General features: G+C 39.6%; 1 protein-coding gene across 1 annotated transcript in view; it reads left to right on the top strand.

The window, feature by feature from the left end:
• The window catches only part of LAMA2 (laminin subunit alpha 2), a 296,182-nt gene that overhangs the window by 147,005 nt on the left and 126,060 nt on the right, over positions 1–23,117 (top strand). Inside the window, exons 18-22 of the mRNA XM_035899887.1 lie at positions 1,956–2,042; positions 8,384–8,595; positions 13,348–13,454; positions 17,653–17,833; positions 21,217–21,353. Of these exons, the coding sequence (XP_035755780.1) occupies positions 1,956–2,042; positions 8,384–8,595; positions 13,348–13,454; positions 17,653–17,833; positions 21,217–21,353 (724 nt within the window). The remainder of the gene's footprint in view (positions 1–1,955; positions 2,043–8,383; positions 8,596–13,347; positions 13,455–17,652; positions 17,834–21,216; positions 21,354–23,117) is intronic.

Raw genomic sequence — 23,117 nt, 5'->3', positions numbered from 1 at the left:
TGACAAGCAGGTTCTTATTTGAAATAAGTCAGGTGCTGCTGATTAGATTCAATGATAATGTGTGCCTCAGTTGAAAATTGCTTTCATTGCTATTTAAAAATAGAATGAACGATTATTGTTTCTTCAACTGTCTCTTCATGCATTCGTGAATCTATTCTTAATTGAATGACATTGCAAAATAACACAATCATAATCCTGATGGGAAAGAGGAAAATCCCAATACCTGTCTATGTTTACTGGACTTGACCTTCCCACATTTTTCTTACTGATCTCTTACGTCTGTGGGATAACTTGCCCTATGACAGACAGGGTATTTATAAATGGAAATAACCTATAACAGAAACAGATTAAGGAGTAACTGAGGTCAGATCATAGGATGGATGACTCCTCGGAAATGGGGTCCAGACACCAGCAGGTAATCACGTTACATGATCCTAATGAAGCTTTTCTGTCATCCCTGTGCCTATTATTTCCAGAAACTTTCATCATATATCCTGCTTTAATTTATTTGAGGTTGGATTATGTCCATTTGTTACTATTGTAGCATGAACTTTTACCTTGAATATACCTTCCTTCTGATGTCTTTGTTAGAGCAATTATATTCCTTCCCAACTTATATTTTCCTACGTTACTAAAGTTTAGTGTTGTCTTTTCAGATAGGTGCTTTGTTTTCCTGCTGTGAACAGTCACCACACTATGCACCTGCTCACATTCTTTTTTCTTTTTTCTTTTTTCTTTTTTCTTTTTTCTTTTTTCTTTTTTCTTTTTTCTTTTTTCTTTTTTCTTTTTTCTTTTTTCTTTTTTCTTTTTTCTTTTCCTTTTTTCCTTTTTTCCTTTTTTCCTTTTTTCCTTTTTTCCTTTTTTCCTTTTTTCCTTTTTTCCTTTTTTCCTTTTTTCCTTTTTTCCTTTTTTCCTTTTTTCCTTTTTTCCTTTTTTCCTTTTTTCCTTTTTTCCTTTTTTCCTTTTTTCCTTTTTTCCTTTTTTCCGTCCGTCCTTCCGTCCGTCCTTCCTTCCCTTTCTTTCTGTCTGTCTGTCTTTTGGTTGATCAGAATTGATTACCATTATTTATATGAGGTCCTATAAAGGTGCTGATATGTCTCAATCTCTAATAATTTTTCCAGAATGACGGAAGAACAGGTTGCCTCCCCTTCTGTACAGCATCTTTTAGAGTGTCAGGAGGTTTCCTCACAAAAGTGTGTTAAGGGAGAAAGATTACAGAAAGCAAAATGCTAAACAGGGAAGGAGCACAGTTCAGAGTTAAACACAGACATCAAGATGTGGAGCTTGCAAATGCCTACGGTATCCTTATTTACAAAAAAACCACAAAAAAACACCAGCTAAAAATAAGTAAAGCATAGCAAAGAGGTAAAGCTTTCTACTCTGCAAGCTACTCTTAAACTTCAGCGTGCCTGTCTGGCCTGTTGCTCGAGGTCATTGGCACTCCATTTACTCACATGCACTCCCTGGGAAGCTGCACCAGATATTTCCCTTTTTGCCCCTCCCCTTTCTTGTTCACTGGGTTCCTTTCACAGCCGGTTATACACAAAGTTAACTGAGCTTTCAAGTCAGTTGTCCTTCAGAAAGATTTATATAGGGGCCACATTATGGCATAGATTGTTTTGCCAGGCCCTCGGGGGCACAAACAAACAGCTGTACATTCCTGCCTTTTTAATGGTATCCAGACCACTCGGTGGCAGGCTCAAGTCCCGTAATAACAGGCTATTGGGATGCTGCCATCCGTTACTCTATATTCAGTGTCGCAGAAATAGCAGAGTCATTCCAGATTCAATTTGCTGGAGTCAAACTTAAGCCCCAAGTCCTAGACCAGAATCACTTTTCCCGGGCACTGTTTTGCAAATTAACGAACTCTGAAGTGGGAAGAGAGCCATGCTGCTAAAATTTTTTTCTTTATGTTTATTCCTTGTCCCTCTTCTTACCCAACACCAACAACGCAGCTTTAGCCCAACGTGCCATTTTGACCGAAGTAGTGGATTAATATGCGATGAATGCCCAGCTGGGTACGTGGGACCACGCTGTGAAAGGTAAGCAAGCATCATGCTTTTAACCATATGAGATCTGAAGCAGAAGTATTTATCACATGGAACTGTTCTATGTTTTTATTACTTCCCCTTCTTGTCCTCATTCCTGTGTTCTGAAACTCACTGAAGAAATTCCTGTGCATCTTCCTCTGATATCGTGTCCATGCATTTGCATGTTTCTCCTGCTTGTTTTATTACTTCATGGTAAAGTGCAAAGCTCCCCAGAAGCATTTGCTGAGAAGTAAGAGTATTTTTTAAAAAAAATTATTCTTCTAGCTTTTCTGTCACTCTTCTGAGATTTTTTTATAATTATTTTGTCTCTTTTGTCATTTGAATGTTTAGAGCAGGGTGAATCAAATTACTGGTGCCTCTTTTTGAAAAGTTAATATGCAGCAAAATGCAGTTCTTCTAAGAAGTTATCTGTTTATTTTAATTATTTTTTAAATAACATTTTACATTTTTGTTGCTTGTAGTTTCTTGTTGCAGCCTTTATTTAGCAAATAGAACAAGCTAGGGTTTAATGACAAAAAAGATAATTCCTCTTTGTCAGGTACATAGAAAAGCTCAATATATATTTTCTACGCTTCATTACTACCTATACAAAAGACAAATAATAAAATATGTCTCGCCTGTCTTTAGCTATGACAGGTCTCTGAGTGACAGGCTAGTGCTGAAAGTTCTCTCCTGTTCTTATATCCTGTTATTCTGAAAGGATCACATGGAGAATTTAAAGGAAACAGGCAGCGAGTGTGAGCGCAGGTGCTAAGCTCCTGGGAACCCCCTTCCACAGGAGGTGAGACCGCATAGTCAAGGGGTATCACCAGTGTCTGCAAGCCTTTCCATCCCTTGGGATTTCACACGGATGAAACAGCTTTCAAGAGCAATTGGTGTGCCAGGGGACCTCAGCTAGTTGTTTGGAGGTCATGATGAATCAGCATGGGCTTTGGCTCCGCGATCCCAATCCCTTGTGACCCTGGAAATGACACTATTTTTAAGAGGGGTCGGGGGAGCCAGATAACTATCTAACACCTGGCTAGACAGTTACGTGGTGTGAAAACATGGCACTTCCATTTCTTAGCAGCCTTTTGCCATGTGGCACTTCCACGAGCTGCTTGCAGCATCTTCCAACGTAAACCCTAAAACCAGGTAAGGCCTCTGAATGAAGACTTAGAATATTCAGGCTGGGATGAGAAAAAGTAGGAATGAACCAAGAGCCAACCAGGAAAGCAGGAACCTGACCATACACTGTGAATCAGCCTCTAGTCCTGGCTTTCCAATTTACATGTACAACTGCTTCCTTTCAAATCCCCTGTGGTGCTATATCTGTCCTAAAGTGAGAGTGCAGGCTGTCACCTGTTTCCACCCATCGTCACTGAGTCTGCCCCTGCTGCGTGCTATTTCTGCCTGTCTTTTCCTGTCTGTCTTGGAAGTCATCACCTTCTTTCAGCTAGTGGGCTGTGAAGTTAATGATGGCAGGAATAAATCACATCAAGAGCACTTTGGTGGCAGTTTGTCAATGCAGGGTCATTGACAGCTTCCATTAGCAACAAGTGCTATTTCTGAGTGGAGCACAGGCCGTAGATGCAGTAGGACAGAATCTGGGTAAGTGGCAGGCTTGCATTTTAGCCTGATTTCCTAAGGAAATGAGGCTGGTGTGACCTTTGTGTGCGTGGCTGGCTGGCTGCCCGCAAAGGCGTTTGAACTCGTAGGTCAGTTTCAACCAAATTTGACAGAAGGGCAGGAGGTCTCAAAGATAATAATTGTTCCTGAAGGTTCCATGAAAAGAAGTGGCTGAATAGAGGTTAATAAATCGGGACATGTCATAGCTAAAGGGGAGAATACTGTGTGAACTCACACCTGATTAAACAGCAGATAATACACGAGAGAGAGAGCGAACGAGAGAGATGATTAAGTGTTCTGCCTGTAAGAAAACTTTCACAGGGCAAGGAAAAAGCGCTGCTGTAGCCTGAGGGATTACTCCCTGCTGAATAGCAATGTCCTGCAGCAAATAAGCAGCCCTTAGCCTTGTAACCACGAGATATAAATCCATTGGAAATTAGGCCATTAATTCCAATGCTCACAGAACTATTTGCTTTTAATTGTAACAAGTTGCTTGGAAATGCCTGCAGCTGTCAATAATAATGAACAGGAGAAAGCATGTTGCTTTTGCTATTAATAGTGATTGTATAATTGCTAAAAGAGTTTACATGAAATTCTCTTTCATTTTAGCAACTGCAAAGTGACAAATGAACTGAGCCACATGATTCATTAGCTGAACAGTCCTAAATTATCATGACGTACCAGGTATCATGAAGTGAGCATACACAGTGCTGTGTTTATTTGGCTTCCGAAATCATCCTTTGCCTCCTAGGGAGATAAGATCCTTTATGTATGTGGGTATATATATATATATATATGCTCATGTACATACTTGCACACACAATCTGAGTTGTAAAATGTCAAAAAAAATTGCTACTTCTCTCACTTGAACTCTTCAGGAAGATGTTGCCAAAATTGCTGAATGTTCTGAGGGGTCTGGCTCCTGACACCATCAAAATAATTGCAGGTATAAATTGTGTTGGGAGTTGCCACATATTCATAATTGTAGAGGAAGCCCAGCTTCCCCATTTATTCCTTTTCCTCAAGGAATTAGACTTACGTTCTTCTTTTCCTTACTGACCATTTTCCCAAGCGGTATGATGTAGGACAGACATTCTCCCAATTCCTTAGAAAGGGTGTATGAGAATGCAAAAAAGCTGTCCTTTGAGCCCAGCATGTTTACAGGATGATGATACGCATTTTCTCACTACACAGTCTTGATAAAGAGAAGAGCACAGTTTTAGGGGAAAGAAGCAGAGCGTGTGAGAGTCTAGCTTCTCCTGGAGCACTCCTTCATTTATGCGTGTGGTTCCAGCGAGCTTTTCCTGCTAGAAGGAGAAATGAGAGGTGGGCGTAACTTAGGAGGGAGGAGAAGGGTGAGCTGGGTTGTGTCCTTCTCCCTCCCCCCTTCGCTGCCCATTCTTCAGGTCTAGCACAGAGGGCCACCGGCCACAGTCCCTTGTGAGTCCCTTGGCTTCAACCTCCTGCTCCTTCTAGTTAATATAATTCTTCCACTAGCGCCAGCAGAACAAGTATCTATTGTAGCGCTGATGGGAAAAGGGTCAAACATTCAGGAGATTTAATACGACAACTGTGTTATGCAGGATTGTTTACGGGTTGCAAAGGTAGGCACTCTGACCTTAGGAAATGGAAGATTTATAGTTGGTCATACAACAATAACATCCGTGTTGGGCACCTGAGTTAAGATTTTTAAGAACTTAAACGTACTTAAGAACTGTGTGTTCACAGGCCCTTTCTCCACAGGGCTTTTGCCTGATTTTGTACACAGGTTGAATGCACCTAAGTTTCAAAGCAACTATAAAAATAGTACTTCCAGACTTTAAAATGTTTGGATTTTCAGCCTAAATTAACTCTGTCTCAAGGGTTTTTTTTTCCAGTAAATATAAAGAAATGTATAAAATAGGCCTGTGTCTGTGTGCATATAGGTGTATATACATACAGGCTGCTCTGAAGAAAATTAACTCCATCCCAGCCAGACGGGAATTTTAACTCCATCTCGGTACACATAAATACATACATATTTGTATAGTAGCCCTGTATTTGGCACCAGATATGCCAAATAAATCAAATGGTGTCAGTCACAGACACACCTGCATCTGAGGGTAAAGGTGAACATAGAGGAAGAAAGAAAAACATGGAAACAATCTTTCTTTGCTGGTTTTACTCCTATTTTTGTTTATTTTTTCATCTCAGAGGTATTCTGTTGTATTTAGCAGTTATTTATTTAGATATGTATTTTGTGTAATACACAAATATAATTTTCCATTCCACGTATTTTATTGTTCTTTTTTAATATGAACCTTGCCAAACATGTAATGCTTTGAATCTGAGAAGAGTAGCTGAAGTAGAAATGTCCCTAAGGGAATAAAGATGAAATTAGTGAAGGTGGATTTTTTTAATCTTCCTCTGCAACTTCAGGAGAAGTGGGAGAAAAAATGGAAGAATTTACACAGATGCATGCACTGTTTTCTTTTAAGTTTAACTGGTTTACCCCTACTTCCAGGATCATCTTGAATCTGAATTTGAGATTATGTATGTATATATGTATGTAAGTAGAACATAGCTATGTGATGGTAGTGGGTTTTGCTAATTTTAATTAGCAGTCTAAAATGATGAGACTACAAAGAGTGATCAAGGTCTCCTGCTATTAATAGAAGGAAATGATTAGCAGTGCATTTCTCACAAATCCCTGGAGTATTTTTTCTGTGAACTGCTTGGTAAGTTTCTGTGAATGCTATCAGATACAATGCTAATCCCAAAATGAAAGTGAAAGAGGAAAAGGAATACACATTAAGTGAAGTCAAATACATTATCTAATGCTGGGTAAAAGATACAGATTTATGACAAATATGCCAGTAGTAAGTGAGAAAGATCTCAGCAAAGCGTGGGTGAACGTCACACAACATCCATTTCAGCTAAATAAGATAACTGCATAAATTATCCAGTTATTCTTTGGCTTTCATAAAACATGGCTATTAATTGTTACATGTATTAAGAGACATCCCTGACCTTTGTAACTGCAATGTCATCACTGAAAAAAAGCCAATTTGTTTTGACAAAAGTAAGCTGAAAATCAGTCTTTTGTGGTTGCTGAGGTATCCTCCATCCAAGGAAAAAATATCCATTCCTTTGCAGGGAATACAAGAAGTTACAATATGTGGCTACATTCGTGACAGGTTCTGAAACTAAAATGCCTGAATTATTCTAATGACAAGATTTTGACGTGATGTTGCTATGAGGAGGTAATTGTGAGAAATGGTTATGCTAAAGGTGTAAAGCACAGTGGGCTAGGCTGTGAAAATTTTACTCATGTTCTTGAGTGCTTATATACACCCAAAGCACTGGACTATTTATACATATTATTAATCTACGGTCTGCATTGTGGGTATTTTTAGAGAATGGAAAAAATCCTACTTTGTGTAATATCTTACTATACAACACTGTTCAATTAGATCCAATTATAATTTCCTCCCTAGTCTCAATCATCCATTCTCTAGTCTTTTCTAATGATAATGAATAGTACCTAATAAATGTTTAGACAGCTTTGTTTAGGATCTGGTTGGAAGCTTCATGAGATATTCTGGATGCAAGGAACAGGGTGAACTTGATGAGCATAAAGGAACAAGAGTGAAAGCACAGTGGAGCTCTGCATTCCTGTATTAGGATGGTCCCCAAAATCCTTGCTCAACCATACCATCCAGTACTAATACAAAGCAGAGAGTATATCTATGTACATTAGAACTGCATTCAAACTGACTTTAAAATAGTAGGAAACATTAATTTATGCAGTGTGTTTTACGTACTTTCTGTTTTCTTTACACTAATTGGAATTCATCTGAGATGCACATGAATAACTTCATTAGCTGGAACTGGGCAATTTTTCTTCTTTTTCTTCACTATCTACGAGTTGCTCTTACTGTGAAGTGTGAGCAAATGTAATGGAAAGGGAAAGCAGACCAGAATATAAATAGAAAATAAGCTGTGAGACGAGTAGAAATTTGCTTTAAATGCACACTCATGTTAGGTCAGATTCACTAACCTGTTTTACATAGTACTCACAGGAAATTGCTGGTGGGAAAGGTGGAAAAGAAGGCTGTATTTTTAAACATCTTTGTTAAAATAAGAAAGGTATAGGACACACCAACATAGTTCCTGTGATAACGAGCAATCTTTGTTACCTGCCTACATACAGAGATTAGCAATCTATTAAACAAATCTGACCAGGGGTTCAGGCTGGATCAGGGGAAGGCTGTCAGGGGAGGATGTTGTTAGGTAAACAAATTTATGTCTGTGTTACTTTCTAAACCTGTTTTTCTCAACTAAACAATTTTTTAAGGTAGAGGGAAAAAATCATCAAGCTTTTTGGTAAATGAGTACAGAACATCTAGACATGATGTGCTGAAATACAAAGCCTATCTAACATGGACCTGAATTCCTCTAGTGTGCCAATGGACAGATTTCTTATTATGCTTTGTCTCGTCTTCAGTGCCAGTGACAAGATTTTTCTCCCACTGAAATCTAATTACTAGCAGAACTGGCAGGATTTCAGCTGGTAGTGTATCTACAGTGTTGTTAAAAAGGAGAAGGAGGGAGAAAGAAAAAAGACGCTTAAGAAATACTTGAAATGAGATCAAATCATTTTTGGTGATTAGTGAAGTAACAAAATTAAGTATTTCTAAAAGAGGATTATTTAAGGGTCCTAACTGTTGATGTCTTTACCTTAGGTGTGCAGAAGGCTATTTTGGACAACCTCTAATACCAGGGGGATCATGCCAGCCATGCCAGTGTAATGACAACCTTGACTTCTCCATTCCTGGCAGCTGTGACAGCTTGTCTGGTGCTTGCCTGATATGTAAGCCAGGTACAACAGGCCAATATTGTGAGAGGTGTGCTGATGGATATTTTGGCGATGCTCTTAATGCAAGGAACTGTCAACGTAAGTCATGAACTTTTACTGCTCTTGACAGTATTGATCTATCCTATATATGTATTCCTGAGAGGAAGACTGTGTCTCTGTATGTGTGAGCAGGAGAATGATAACGCTGTACTTACACCTCTAATAATCATAGTGTTTTACTGGCATCTGCATCTGGAAAGGGAGACTTCAAAGTAAATCGAAAGAAGAACCTATTAAAAAACTTCCTGCTGTAGTTGAAGCAGTAATGAAGCAGATATGGAAAAAACCTGGGAGAGTAGAGTATTGCATGGATGCAAAAGGTTATACTAAATGTCAGCTCTGCAAATATAATACAAATAAATGAAAACGCTTCACTAAAAAAATGCTACAAGCCATGCGGGGAAATCCCATTAACTAGTAAGACTGGTGCTGAAAGGAGATATACCTCAGTTACTGTAGGGTCCAACTTTGGCAGCACTGTGACCTCCTTCCCACCTACATGACCTCGGTAAGAGTCGGGAGCTGCTGCCTCTTACAGGGCGTGATTCTCCTGCCTCCTGCAAAGCGGAGTCTAAAATCTCCTGACAGATTTTCTAAGGTGCTCTGGAGGAAGATACCTGGCACTGCAGCATGCTACCACTTCTCAGCTGATTGGTGGCATTTGGTCACGTATGAGCCTCAGCTCATGCTTCCCCATAGCGATTGCAAGAAATTATTGAGAGCAGATGGAAGAGTTGGTAGGAGCAGGAGCTTTTGCTTCTGTAGGAGGCAATGACTCTCCCTGAGCTGGCCCAATTCAGAATGCAGCTCTTAGGCAGAACAAGTGCTTTTAACTTAAAAAAAATAAATCTTCACATAGCTTTCCACCCCATTCTGAGGAATAGAATACAACAGCTTATAAACTCCTGAAAAAGCAGAGTATTTCATTTCACTGTCAGAAGGATTTAATCCTTTTCTCTCATTGGAATAAACTCAGAACAACTCCATTGAGTAAAAAGGTGTTATATCAGGATAAAATTATGCAAGTAAAAGAGCTGGGCCATTGTCTTATTGCTGTGTGTGCAGGAACACAGGGACTGCTTCTGCAGTATGTGTTGCAAGCATGAAACTGTGAGTCACCGGCATCCATTTCCAGGATTTGCTCTATTAGTGACTTGTAGTTTGACAGTGAGAATACTGAGTTGGGCCACCTAAGTCTGCATGGGAGCCAGTGAGATGCAGAACATCACCAGGTTTCTCAGCTAAGGCTAATAAACGCTGGTACATGTAAAATCATAGATAGCCATGAAGACATATACCCATGTAAATGCTTTCTGTACCTACTTTATACAATGGTGGATAAAAGTTGCACAGTCACATATATTCTCTGCACGAGTTAACAGTTTGCGATGAATGATGTCATATAAGTTAGGGTGTTAAGTGTGTAATGTGATTTAAAAAGAAGTGTGTTTCAAAACCATAGCTTCCAGTAGCTTGTCACCATTCCCGATGCATCAATAGGAGTGTTGCTTTGAACATTTCTACAGCAGTGGCAGCTGCATGGGAAAGAGATGTAATATGAGGAGAGTTCAGAAAGCATACAATTAAAAAAAAGTATTAAAAATAAATACATATTTAATGTAGAATTAGAAGCTTTGCTTCTGTTGTTAGTATCCCTGACAAGGAGAGCCCCCTGATGTATTCACAGCCTTGTGCTCACAGTTACCTTGTGTTCATCCACTCTCCCTCTTTCATGTGGGTTTTCTTTTTTGCATATGATTTTTTATTTCCTTTGCAGACTTCCATGAAGTTTGCCCTGCAGCTACAATATCAGAGGGACTGTGCCTTTACTTTGTTGTTTTCAATTTCGTTCCTTATTAAAAAGCCAAATCCAAGGGTATTGCAAAGCATGAATTTTGCTTTCAAATTATTGTTTGAAATGTTTCTTGCTCTTTCTCAGTACAGTGCTGTTGACATGTGCATTAACCATTTCAAATGACAGTACAACTTTACATCACTATAGCATCTCTGAATTTCTCGGTGTGTCTGTACAAAATAATAAATCTAAGAACACTGAGCAAATGTCCTAGGCTTATTTGATTTGATTCTAGTAGGTTGGTTTTTGGTGTGAAACAGCACAGCGTGCCGAAGCAAATACCTGGAGGTTGTGCTGATGGTAATAGAGCTAAGTGACATGAGGTGAATTAAAGCAAATATTCAAGTGTGCCTATGTACCAGTACACAGGTACTGCTGTTGGAGGTGAGTATGTGTGTAGGATGATTATAAAAACACACGCATAAATATTTATACAAATCAAGAGAGAATGAGAAGGATCTTAACCAGTGTCATTTTGGGAGAGAGTAAGACAAATTTCTCTGACAGGATGTATTGTATTACGGCAACCACTTGGAGTTTTGGACAATAGCTAGTTTTCCCAGTAGAGGTGAAAAAATGGAAAGGCTTTAGGTGAGATAAATGCAATTTATCAGACTGAGTAACAGTTTAGCAGATGAATAGCCCTGACTGTATGTGTCTTCTGTTATGTATGTACTGCCAGAGCCAAGAAAAACAATCGAAGTCTTGACTTCCAAATTCTGCCTTACCACTGTGTTGCACTCAGTCATCTGTGGCTGAGTTAAGAATACATGGTATGCTGTTTGTGGTAATACATAATATAAATACAACAAACTCATCTGTTTATAAAATCAATGTAAATTTTCTTTTTGATTCTTGTGGTGTCATATGCCTGACAAGCAAAACAATTCCAAGAAAACAAGCTTTGTTTTTTGAGGTCTGTATAAAAAGGTTGGTGAAATACTGTGAATTTGCATTGAGAATTGTGGTTTGTTGAGTCTGAGCTTTCACATCATCTTTCACTGCTGACCATTTTAATTAGAAAGATACTCGAAATGTATATGTGATACTCATCACTGTGTACAGTGTGAGAGTAAAAGGAAAAGAGAAGCTAGGCTTATTACAGCAGAAGTGGTTTTAAGTTCACATTTTTAAAATAAATTGCAAAACAGAAAGAGACCAAAACCTCTGAAAATGTTACCAGACTGATAAGAGAGCCCAACATATTTTTGTTACCTTATTCCAGAATATGAGACATCTTTGCAAACATTTGAGAAATAAGGCCATGAACAGACTAGCAACCCATAAAGTCACTTTCATTTAAAAGAAGCAACTTTTGCAGCATACCTGAAAAGTGAGGGGAAAGCCAGAAAATAATCCTTTCAATTTACAACATAACAAGTCCAAAAAATTAATGAGGAAGGTCCTGTTGTAATAGTCTATATATAGAAAAAAAAAAAACAAACCCACACCCACAAACCTGCTTTGTCTCAAATGGCACCTTGTGACATGCAAGTATGTGACCACCATGTGTTCATTGTTGGGACTCTTAAGTGTTTCTTAAAATGAAGCTGTCAGGTTGAGAAAAAGACCAACACATTGCAGTCAGGGCACTGCAGGAAGGCAAAAAGTGGATTTGAGCACTGGTTTAGAGAGTCCATTGATAATCAATAGAGATGTGGATTCATTCCCCTCTGGGGAAAAAAAAGGATGTGCAGGAACCAGCTCACGCTGATGGAATTGATGACTGGATGGTCATACTCCCTGTGACGCCTGATCATGTCCCTCTTCTTTACTGTGAGTGCTAAAGGGATTTTTTCCTAATCTCTGCACGCTGAAAGAATTGTCGTCAAAGAATGTAAAGCGTGATAGAAAGCTTCCCAAAATTTTTTTCTTCTCTTAAAACATGAGAATTTAGAAGCCAAAAGCATTGTTGTTTTCCTCAAGAAACAGCAGTTCCTTTTCATTGTCACTTTAAATCCTTAAGAGAGCCTTGTGATGAGTTAGGCTGGGCGGGTTGTAATGAACATAGCTTCTCTTTTCCTTTTGCTCCCACACTGTACACAGTGATGACTGTCACATATATGTATTCCAGGTATCTTTCTAATTAAATTAGGCTGAGTTGGGTTATGTTTCCTCTGGGAACTGTGATGCTGTTGCTGAGACAGAGGTACCAGAGGGTCAAGGGAGTAGATAATCCTCCATCTCTCTTTCAGCTGTACTCCAGGGTGCTGTCTGGGAGGAGGAGGTCTTGGGGCGGAGGGGGGTGGGGAGGGGGGTGGGAGGGGAGGGTTGAGGAGGTTGCTTCCCCCAGAGGTAGCCTTGGTCTGGATCCTCAGCCTACCAACATTTCCCACCTACTGCATTAGCAAGGACTGGACTCCAGGGCAGCAGGAGCAGCATGTGGAGCAGTAACACTCCCACCTGCCATAGCTAAATCCCATACGCATCTTGTGTAAGGCTCTGCACCCTTTCTTTTTTCCTCTCGGTGCCACCCTGCCCACCCCAAGGTTTGGGGCAATGGCCAGGCTGTTTTGAGAGAGAAGCTTGTGAGAGAGCCCTGCTTTCCCACCACCCCCTCAGTCTGGAAATTTGGCACTAATTAAAATGTAAAGGCAGTTACTGTTTTAAAACCCTAATTCTGCATCATAACATACTGAGTAATGTGTCCTAAACATCCTCTTTTGATCTGAGAAGCCCATATAAAACAAACTGTGTTATGAAGTTGAGGCAGAATTTCTTGCTGCAATGATTTGGAGCAAAATTCTCCATTAATATGGGTAGGTGAATGCGTGCTGTCACCGTATGGGCGTAACACCTTCCTCCTTTACTCAGGCCTGCCTTCTTGGGTTTCTCAGGGTGGCAAAAGCCACACCATGAGCATTTGTCTATTAAAGATAGCTTCAGCAGCACATGTGTTTTGGGAAATACATTGACAGTTCCTTCTTCCTTTGCAGCCTGTCACTGTCACATCAATGGCTCCTTCTCCGAGATCTGTGACTCTCGGACAGGCCAGTGCGAATGTAAAGCCAACGTCATTGGGCGCCGGTGCGACGCCTGCCAGGTGAGTGACAAGAAATGCTGTTTTCTTTCCATTTTCCTCCCTGTTTCTCATGACTAAATACAGCTTTGGTTTGGACAGTTTTTCTTTTTTGATCATTTTTCACTTAAAGAACATATATGCGTTGTTCTTATGTACAGAATGGTAAAATGGCTGGTTTTTCAATGTTTTCCAAAACAAAATGCAGAACACCGCGTGCAAATATATTTTAAGCCTCACTGTACATACAAGCACATTTTTATATGTGGTATGTACAATTTATATTCTGAATGCTTGTTATAAATAAATTAGCTAAAAGTATTGCAGCTCTGGGGGAAAATCTCTCTGTGAAGAGAGTTCCGAAATATCTGATAGTATCTGATTTTCAAAAAAAGCAGGATGCTAGTTTACTTCTGCTGTGAATGGTCTGCTTGTATGTATTTTCTTAGGGCTGCTTCTTGTATTGTCCAAATAATGTATTCTTTTTTGGTGAAAGTGTCTTTTGCCTTGACGTTGTTTTGCTGTCTCATAAATCACTGCAAAAAACAGTGCATATTTTACAGATATTTCTTTAGGCTGCTAAGGAATATGTTATAGCTGGCTGCACATTTCTCTAGCTCAGCGTGAGGACTTGTGGGTTAGGCTGTGTCCTCAGAACACCATCGCGTGTGTGTATTTAAAGCACGTAAATAATTCTGCAGAAATCACAAGGATCATTTGCACCCTGTGTAAACGGCATAATTTCCGAAGAGGTTTGCTCGCACTCTGTTTTCAACAGTATTTAAAGAGTCCATTCAAAGAAAAATCATTGGTATCAATGGAATTTGCACAGATTGCATAACATATACAGGAAATATGTCAAGCTTGTTGATATAATATTGGCCGTTGGTTGGAATTAATCTATGTTTACTGCTGTGTTTCCTACTACCTTTATTCCTGTACTCTCTTATTTGCTGTAGTTTCATTGTCTTCACTTTCTAACAGTGTTTACTTTTCATTCTTAAAGCCCAGCTACTTCTGGGCCCCAGAAAAGCTGTTTTGCATACCCTGTGGCTGCAGTGCTTTAGGATCCATGTCACTGCAATGTGACATGTCAGGAAGATGTATCTGCAAATCAGGATTCATGGGCAGACGCTGTGAAATCAGCAGACAGGTGCCTAAGTTGAAAGAAAATGCACGAAGCAGCCAGCAGATCCGAGTGCCCCCTCGGAGGTGGAGCATCAGCAGTGCCAGTGGGTGCCCACGGGGTGCTTACCGGCCTGCTACTCCGGTAATCAGAAACCGTGTGTATTGCATGGGCTGAAATCTCACATTTGTTTGTGTTTGGAGCTCCCACAGACTTTTGTTGCATTTTTATTTATTTATTTATTTATAGTATGTGTGCTACAATACACAAAATTATCAAGAAACACCAAAGCTCCGAAGGCAGGCAGCCTTTTAGGGTACTTCCCCACTTCTAGGGCTTATCATAGTGTGAATGAGAACGTGGGCCAGGATTCCAACAGCAGAGTAAGTCCAAAAGCAGCTCCATCAACAGCAGTATGCACAAAATGTATGGGTGATGTACATCCATCAAAGGAATCAGTGGGATTTTCATGGCCTTCAGCAGGCTACGACTTCCTCTTCTAATGATTCATCAACCAAAAGCTTAAGGAGTTTGCAAGAAGGATCAGCCCCAGAGGCAAAGTGTTCAGATCTGATGTTGAAATACGAAACATAATTGGTGTTAAAAGTTCTCGTTAGTGAATATGGCCAGTTATCTGAGCCATTTTTAACCAGGTGAAGTGCCCATTATTTAAATATAATGCTCAAAATGACAGAAGTATCAATTGTTAATCACATACCAACAAAGCAACTTATTTCCTAAAGTTAAGTAATTATGGTTCAACTGCTTCTAACAGAACGTCTTCTAAACAGTAGTTTAGGAACATTGGGGGGTTTTCCCTGCAACTCAAAACATCCACACTTATCACACCCAGTTTGAAGAATACCTGGCAGTGTTTTTTCCTCCTCAGCCAGACTCTGGGACCCATGCCATATTTGCTTGTATGGATTCCCTTGGAGATCATGAGCTTTTACCCATTTAACATACACTGTGTACACAAACACTCGACATATACTGACACAGGGACAAAATATAACAACATATTCAGAAAATTCATTGCATTTCCTCATTGTCATCCAGGATCTTATCTCTTGTTCGGTGCATGTGATTCTTAGAATTTCTGTGTGTAAACAAGCTTTGCTGAGGGCTTAACTTGGGAGTTCATCTCAGGGGTTTGCATGGCTGATCAAAATGTCTTTGACTGTGCAGAGCTCAGCACAGAATAGAACCCAGCATGCTAGTGATCTTTTCTTCCTTCACGCAGTGTGGAGTGTTAGTGTATTGGACTTTTTCTGGCTTTCACCAGAATTTGTTAGATCCTATCAAACTTTCTGTTGAGAACTAAGCTGCATGCTGTGCATTGGTGACTTCACTGCATTAATCTGAATGCCTGTCCTGAGATTTTTGCATATTCACATTGCTGTGTGTTTCTTCCTGTGGAAAAGAAATCTTTAGAGACAGTCTGTATATTTAATTGAACCTTGGAGTTTAATTATATGAGTTTGAGTATTTCTCTGTGATACACCATGTTTTGTCATGCAGAAGTATATAATTGGCAAAACATTTCAATATAGAATTTGGAAACAAAAATCAGTGTAATTCTTTATTATATGTATAATCAAGCATTTGCTTAGGTTCATATGCCTTTTCAGGCCAAATTCTGACAGTAGGTGTGGTCCTGTATTCTGATACCTATCAGCAGATTCTCTATGGGAATGTGGAACTTCAGTATTAACCTCAGAGATCAGATTTCAGGACTCTTACATGGAAGCCTGCTGAAGTCTCTGGGGATTCACCTACACAAGAAGTTAGGGGTTCCACTGTGGAATAAATCCATGCAAAATGTAAGTCAGTGCAGCTCCACTGACTTGAAAAAGCTTTATTGATGTACACTAGGTAAAAATGTAATACCACATGCCTGGATCACACAGTAGTACTTTGTAAAAGTAAATATTTTTCACTTTGTTCCATTTATATTCATAGCAGCGATCTTTTTAATGTCTCATTTTTAACATTTTGCTTTCCTAGAGAAGTCTCTGATAGATTTTTACTATTAAATGCTGTAATATCAATTTCAAGTGAAGTTAGTAATATGATTTGGATTTCAATGTTCTCTGAAAATCATCCTACCTGAAAAGAGGTAGGAAAGAACTCCCATTTGAAGTCACTCTAGCTCATGACCGAGTTCAGAATTTGAATATTAAGTATGGTTTGCTCCTAGGAGCCTCTGTTAGCCCGTGCAGTGAAGCCCATGCGGTCTGTTGGTTAAGAGCTTCATGCAGAACTCCATATTACAGTACACAAATGAGCACGTGTCTTCCCTTCTTTATGAGTATACTTTTTGCACTCCACTAGTGGAGTTGAGGAGGAAATTTATTACTATCGTTGATAACATCTGTTCTGGTTCTGTAGGAACTTTGCAGTACTCAATGCAAAAGAAAGTGAAGAATGAAAATAGAAAAGAAACGGAGGCTCATTGATTACTTCTATCTTAGTCTTAGACCTAACCCAGAGACAGAGTTTTTATCTTAAAAATAGATAATTCCCATTATTTGCTTGTAATGTACACAAATACATTATATCTACGTTCTTCTAAAGCTATTCCTAAGTGTAATTCAAAATAAATGCTCTCGAGTTAAAGAATACTGTATACAGACATTGCCCCTGGACAGAGGAGATCAAATCTAGTTGTTCAGAGACTTTCCAGTTGAATCAATCTCCATTCATAGAGAAGAATTTGAATTCACTCTCTTAGCAACAAACTCTGCCTGACATAACCTTACAGCCCAGACACTGGATATGTATATGGTGCTGACATGCATTCCATTTCTTGTGGGAATTGTACTTATGGAAACACAACCTCATAGGGAATGTGTTACATTGCAAAACATTCATTACAGCATCAGGTAACATTCTGAAATCTTTATTCTTTTTCAGCTGTGTAGGGTATTAAGTGCCTTTGCCCCAGTATTTTACCACTGCAGTTCAATCTGTTAAGAGCAGTATTTCAGTGATGAAGAGGAAAGAACCACCCTGATCTCCCTACACCCTCAGGTTTTCCTCTTTTCTGCTGGTGATCATTCCTTGAACTAACTGCTCTTCCTCTTTCCGTGGCAGCCTGAGACATTTGGCTTACAGTCTTCAAGAGGATGCGTTCCCTGCAACTGCAACTCTTTTGGTTCCAAGTCCTTCGACTGCGATGGAGATGGACAGTGTTACTGCCAGCCTGGAGTGACAGGAAAGAAGTGTGACCGCTGTGCCCATGGGTTTTACAACTTTGAAGAAGGAGGCTGTACTCGTATGTAAACTCTTTGCAGCCAGCTGTAGATTGATTGACTTCTTTGTTTGTTTATTACTAGTATTCTAGTTTGGCTGGGTTTGGATTGCCTGACAGATTTTCCAGGTATGTTCATAGACAGCCCTGTAAATTGGTCAATTGGCAAGGATGGTGTTCAGCAAGAACAAAAGACCCAAGCAATTCCTGCTATTTTAAGGTCATTTTATGGCTAATCTACCACATTTAGAAGGAACAGGAATGTCCTTTTCTCCAAGTACTTTCTGCCAAAAAAGTTTGTATGGAGTTCCTGTAATTTAATTATGGTAAGAGTATCATAGATACTCTTAAGTTAAGGTGCTTGCCAAATCACATCAGCTAGAAGGGATGTGAATGGAGAAAAAAAAGAAAAGAAAATCCCTTTCCTTCTAGTTTCATCCCAAACCTTTTCACTGCCCTTACATGATTGATCCTTTTTTATTAAATTTCTATACAGCAATATTTAGAATCTTGCTTACTTGTATACTTTTTGTATACAAGATCTTCAGATAAAATTCTCTACTATGTCCCTTGTGTAAACACATGAAAAGTATGCTTTTCCAGATGCTGAAACTCCAGCATCAGACATAAATATATCCAGCCGCTTCTTTACATTTATGTTTGTCCTTTTGGACATTAGGTCAAACACTGAAATGAATGGTTCCTGGCCTTAAAAGCAGTACAGACTGCTACATGGAAAAGAACCAATTGATAGTCTCTTCACAGGGAAATATCCATCTTTGCTGACAGAACTGCATTTTTAAGGTCTCCTAGACTCATTTAGGTGTGGTCACAGGAGACGTAGATAGTTGTCTAGTGCAGCTGGCTGCTGGGACGCCAGAATGGCGACGGCTCCGCAGCATTCTTTGCTGATGGCAGAGCGCCATAAAGCCAAACGTATTGCTGCTGTTATTCTTCAGGCAGAAGCTGTATTCTTTCCAGAAGCAGAATCACCATGCCCAGTATCCTATTCCTCCTCCTTTCCCATCCAGAACAGCAGCAGAAGCAGGAAGGTTAGCTCTCTGCCTTTTTTTACTCCCTCTCTTTATGGCAGGAGCATCGAGGGCTTGAGACACACATCTGTGCAGCAAAATTCAATTTCACCTGTAGTGCTGATAAACATTGAGCCAGGCTGCATTATAGATCATATTTGAAAACTCCATGGTATTGTCTCCCATGGGAAGGAAGGGCTCAGAAAATGTTTACCACCTTGAAAAGTGCAAACACGTTGACACCTTGGAAAATGGAAAGATTGGTTCTCAGGCTCACTGATGAGAGAGCTTGAAATAAAATGCAAATGGTAACTGCAGTCCTAAAACCCCTAGCATATATACTGAGGGGAAAAAATACTATAGTTTATCTTCACGATTAGCTTCTTTATTCTAACGTTTCACAGTTTGTAAGCGCATCGCTATTGTGAGATGCTACAAAATGTTGCTAATTTCTTACAGTTGGGGAAGGAAAACGAGAGGGCAATTAAGAAGATTTCACATGAAAATTTTAACTGCTCTCTTGGCAAACTTGAAATGACAGAGTTTAAGGAACAGTGATGAAATGGGAAAGTAGTGTAAATCCAAAGAGTATTTTAAATAGAAATGTATCTGCCTGTGGTCATCAGATATTTTAAATAACCACAACAGCTAAAGATGTTAAAAAAAAATCAGATTTTTAAAAATTCCGAAGTTAATACAACAGATGGAGAGGAATTCTCTTTTCAAAATGCTGGTTTTCCCCACTTATTTTTAGTAGGCTTTTTATGTATTCCTTCCAATGACAAAAAAAAAAAAAGAATTAAATTATGAATCACAGAGAATATCAGAAATTTAATAAAAGTATATCAAATCATGCTAGGAAGAAAGTGCACAAAAATGAATTCCATAGTGACAGTTAAGTATCAAATAAAATATTGGACCTCTTTTATCTAGCATTTATCCAAAAGGAATATAATTTGATTTTTTTCTTGTGCAATAAAAAACCATAAAGCCTAAAAAGAAACCCTAAAGCATCATCAGTTAGCGTTGACATACTAGCAGCAAAGATACAAAAGAGATTTCTATTTCACTATTGCTTGCAACAAATCTGTTGTATTTCTTCCATATTCTTCTTAATAATGTTAAAAGTAAAAATGCAAAAAAATTTGGTGTATCACTTTCTTCCCCTCCATGCCTTTTGAACCAATTTTGTGTAAGAGCTGGAAGCCCATAAAACAGCTGTCACACCCAAAAGCCTCAGTCTCCCAATGAGAGATGTATTCTGAAGCATCTTCGAGCCACAGTGTCTCAAAAGATTTTATGTAGCATGCGAAATGTCTTGTTCCTGGCATGACAGAAGCAAAACTTACTATCTTCTTTGCATCAGTCATCTTATTTTGAAAGCGTTGATGGGAAAAAATAAAGGCCACTTCTTATGTGAACTGTAGGTATGAGTTCGATCTTACCTCAATTCAGAGTAAAACTGGAAAGTATTTCATACAGTAAAGGCAATGAACATAAATACAGCCCTTAGCAATGAGCGTTATGTTACATTGCCCTATAAACACCCCTTGGAACAGATTATCACTCAGAGTCATAGTTTGCTTATGATGCTTTTGCCCTGACCTCAGGGGTAATATTGACTGTGGGTATGAAAATAACTATGCACCAGTTCCGCTGCTCCAAGCAATTAGGTGTCTTCTGTCTTACATACCTTGAATCTGCGTTTGCCACCAAGGAGTTGTTCATTTAATAATGCTTTAAAAGCAAAGACCCTTTTGGAACCACTTCCAAAACCAGAGTATTTTTAATTGCATAAAATCTGCAAAGAATCCCAGGTCCTTGTGAAGAGGCACATTGTTGATGTCCTCCCAAGACAGAATACATGTAATCTGAAAAAAGGGAGTAGAAGGGGGAAAAGAAACTGAAACACCTTTTTTTGCCCTTTAAGAGAAGTCTGCTTACAGCAGCAGCAATTTCAGGGGCTCAGACTGGTGGAAGAGGCTCCCTGCATAGAGGGCTTGGCGGCAGTCAGGGGGCTTCTTGCACAAGACAGCGTGGCGTGGCCCCAGAAACTGCACAGCAATACCCCTGCAGCCGTGTCACGCGGGCGCACCATCTCCGAAGTCTCTGCACTTCTACAGTCGGGGCCTTTATTTTCCCCTTTTTGTTCTCATTACAGTTACTTCAGCCTCAGTTAACCTGTGTTGCATTGCTCCTGGTTTGGGATTCTCTGGGCTTACCCTACCTTTCCGGCCCCACTGTGTCCACAGAGAACTGAGAGTTCACTGTACGGGAGCTTTGGTGGAATGATCTATACCCTGTTAGGGTATACTCTCCGGGTGTCATGTAAGGGGTAACTTTTCCTCTGCTTTTTTTTTTCTGTCTCCCATGAAGCCTGTGAATGTTCACGTTTTGGTAATAACTGCGATCCCATCAGTGGCCTCTGTATCTGCCCTCCCAATACTGTTGGAGAGATGTGTGACAAATGCGCACCAAATTACTGGGGCCATGACATTGTCAGTGGCTGCAAGGTGAGTGGATCTCTATTTTCTCTTGGTGTGTTCCTTCTTTCCCATGGGGTAAATACAGTCATTTGTAGCTGGAACACAATTTTAGGTTTGTAAATCACGGTTTGTCCCTGCATTGCGAGTTTTGGTGTCAGGCTGTGGTGTAAATGTCGGCAATCTGTTACTGAATACTGATCCTCTGTCTCGGGTCTGCAGCCTGTAATGCCGAACCCTCCGTTTATGTTGCTGCCACGCTGAGTCAGTGTCCTGCTTTCTTTTATTCTAGCTGTGTTTAACTTGATTGAGGAGATTGCCACGTTATTGTTCAATGTTATATAAATGTATAGTTACAGGTAACTGACATTGCCCTTGCAGAACAAATTTACTTTGGCCCTAATTGTGGTACCACTGGGAATTTGCACTTGAAGTTTACTTGAGAAAGGCTTCAACTTGTGCGTAACAGACAGTGAAGACAGAAGAAAAGAAACAGCCACCTTAGCTGTAAAATGCACTTTCTTCCTGTGTTCTTAAAGGGGAAATAAACCTTCTCATTGGCCTTTAAATCCTTCTTATTCCAGTGTTTGACATGGTTAAAAAATTTCTGAAGGGGAGGGAAGAAGGGAGAAGAAATGGGAAAACACTGGTTGTATGTCAAAGAGGCCATGAAAGCTGTTGTTAATGCCCTACTCTTGAGCTAAGGGGAGCAGTATTCAGTTAAGGTTGAAAATGGTGACAGTGAATATTGTGCAAAGTTCAAATGCCTCCTCCTCTCTGCCATTCTCAATGATGATGAAGGATTTATGGTACTCCTGCAATTACTCCAAAAAACTGTCTTGTCTGAACATGGTCATACACCATTAATGCTCCCTCTTAAAAAGCTGTTTGTCATGTAGCTCAGGCTGCAAACTCATTATCAAGAATGATTTCTTTTTTGTATGTATGGAAAACTCCTCTTGTGAAACCTCTGCTGTGCTGCTGTGATATAGACTCCTGGCTTCTGAAACCAGCCTAATGAGGTTGAAGACCTCCGTTTGAGCTCGGGAGCATATTCTCTGATTGTCTTTTATGTGAGCACATTAGTATGGCAGTTCCATGGCACCATCTAAATTAATAATGATCTATCAGCCCACATGTCTTTCAGTATGTTGCAGCTAATTTCTGCAAAGTGAAATGTGAATCTCCCGCTCACACCCTTTGTAGAAGATTTCCAGGGCTGTCGTAACTCAGGGGGTTAGAGAGAACTGCATAAAAATGCTTGCTCGCAAAGCAAACCTAACATCTGATTGTAATTTAAGTTCTGATATTGCACACCAAGCTATTTCAATGTGTGCTGAACAGTTTGCTTTCTAAGCTTTTGGTTCAAATGTATCTCATAGAATACGTTCTTTCTGTCAGAAGGTTTTATTTCTTAGGTTACGTAGTAGTCTAGCAGTCTAACATTTAGCCAGTAGTTAAGTAGTTTCTCTGGCATTCAGTAAAGATCGAATTTGAATGTTTCCCGTATATAATCACCTGCCTTATAAACAGTCTTTTCAGATCAGAAGAAAGGTGCTTTAAGTATTCACGTAATAAACAGTTTTGCTTAGAAACTGAAGCCACGTTTTTCTCCTCTCTCTTTTGGCTTTGTGTCCTTAATTTTCGCAAGTCTATCCGTGTCAGTTACTGTGGTAACCTGCACTACTGGCACTGAGTTTGCTTCTGCAAGCTGAACTTCTCCATATGAGATTCTGGTCACGCCAGTGATCACAGCAAATGTCCTGTGCTAACTTTGCAGTACAGTCACAGTAA

The sequence above is a fragment of the Egretta garzetta genome, unplaced genomic scaffold (assembly GCF_000687185.1).
Source record: "Egretta garzetta isolate BGI_Z169 unplaced genomic scaffold, ASM68718v1 scaffold397, whole genome shotgun sequence".
Lineage (NCBI taxonomy): Eukaryota > Metazoa > Chordata > Aves > Pelecaniformes > Ardeidae > Egretta > Egretta garzetta.
The sequence above is the reverse complement of the archived record's forward strand: the minus strand, read 5'-3'. Positions and strand labels throughout refer to the sequence as shown.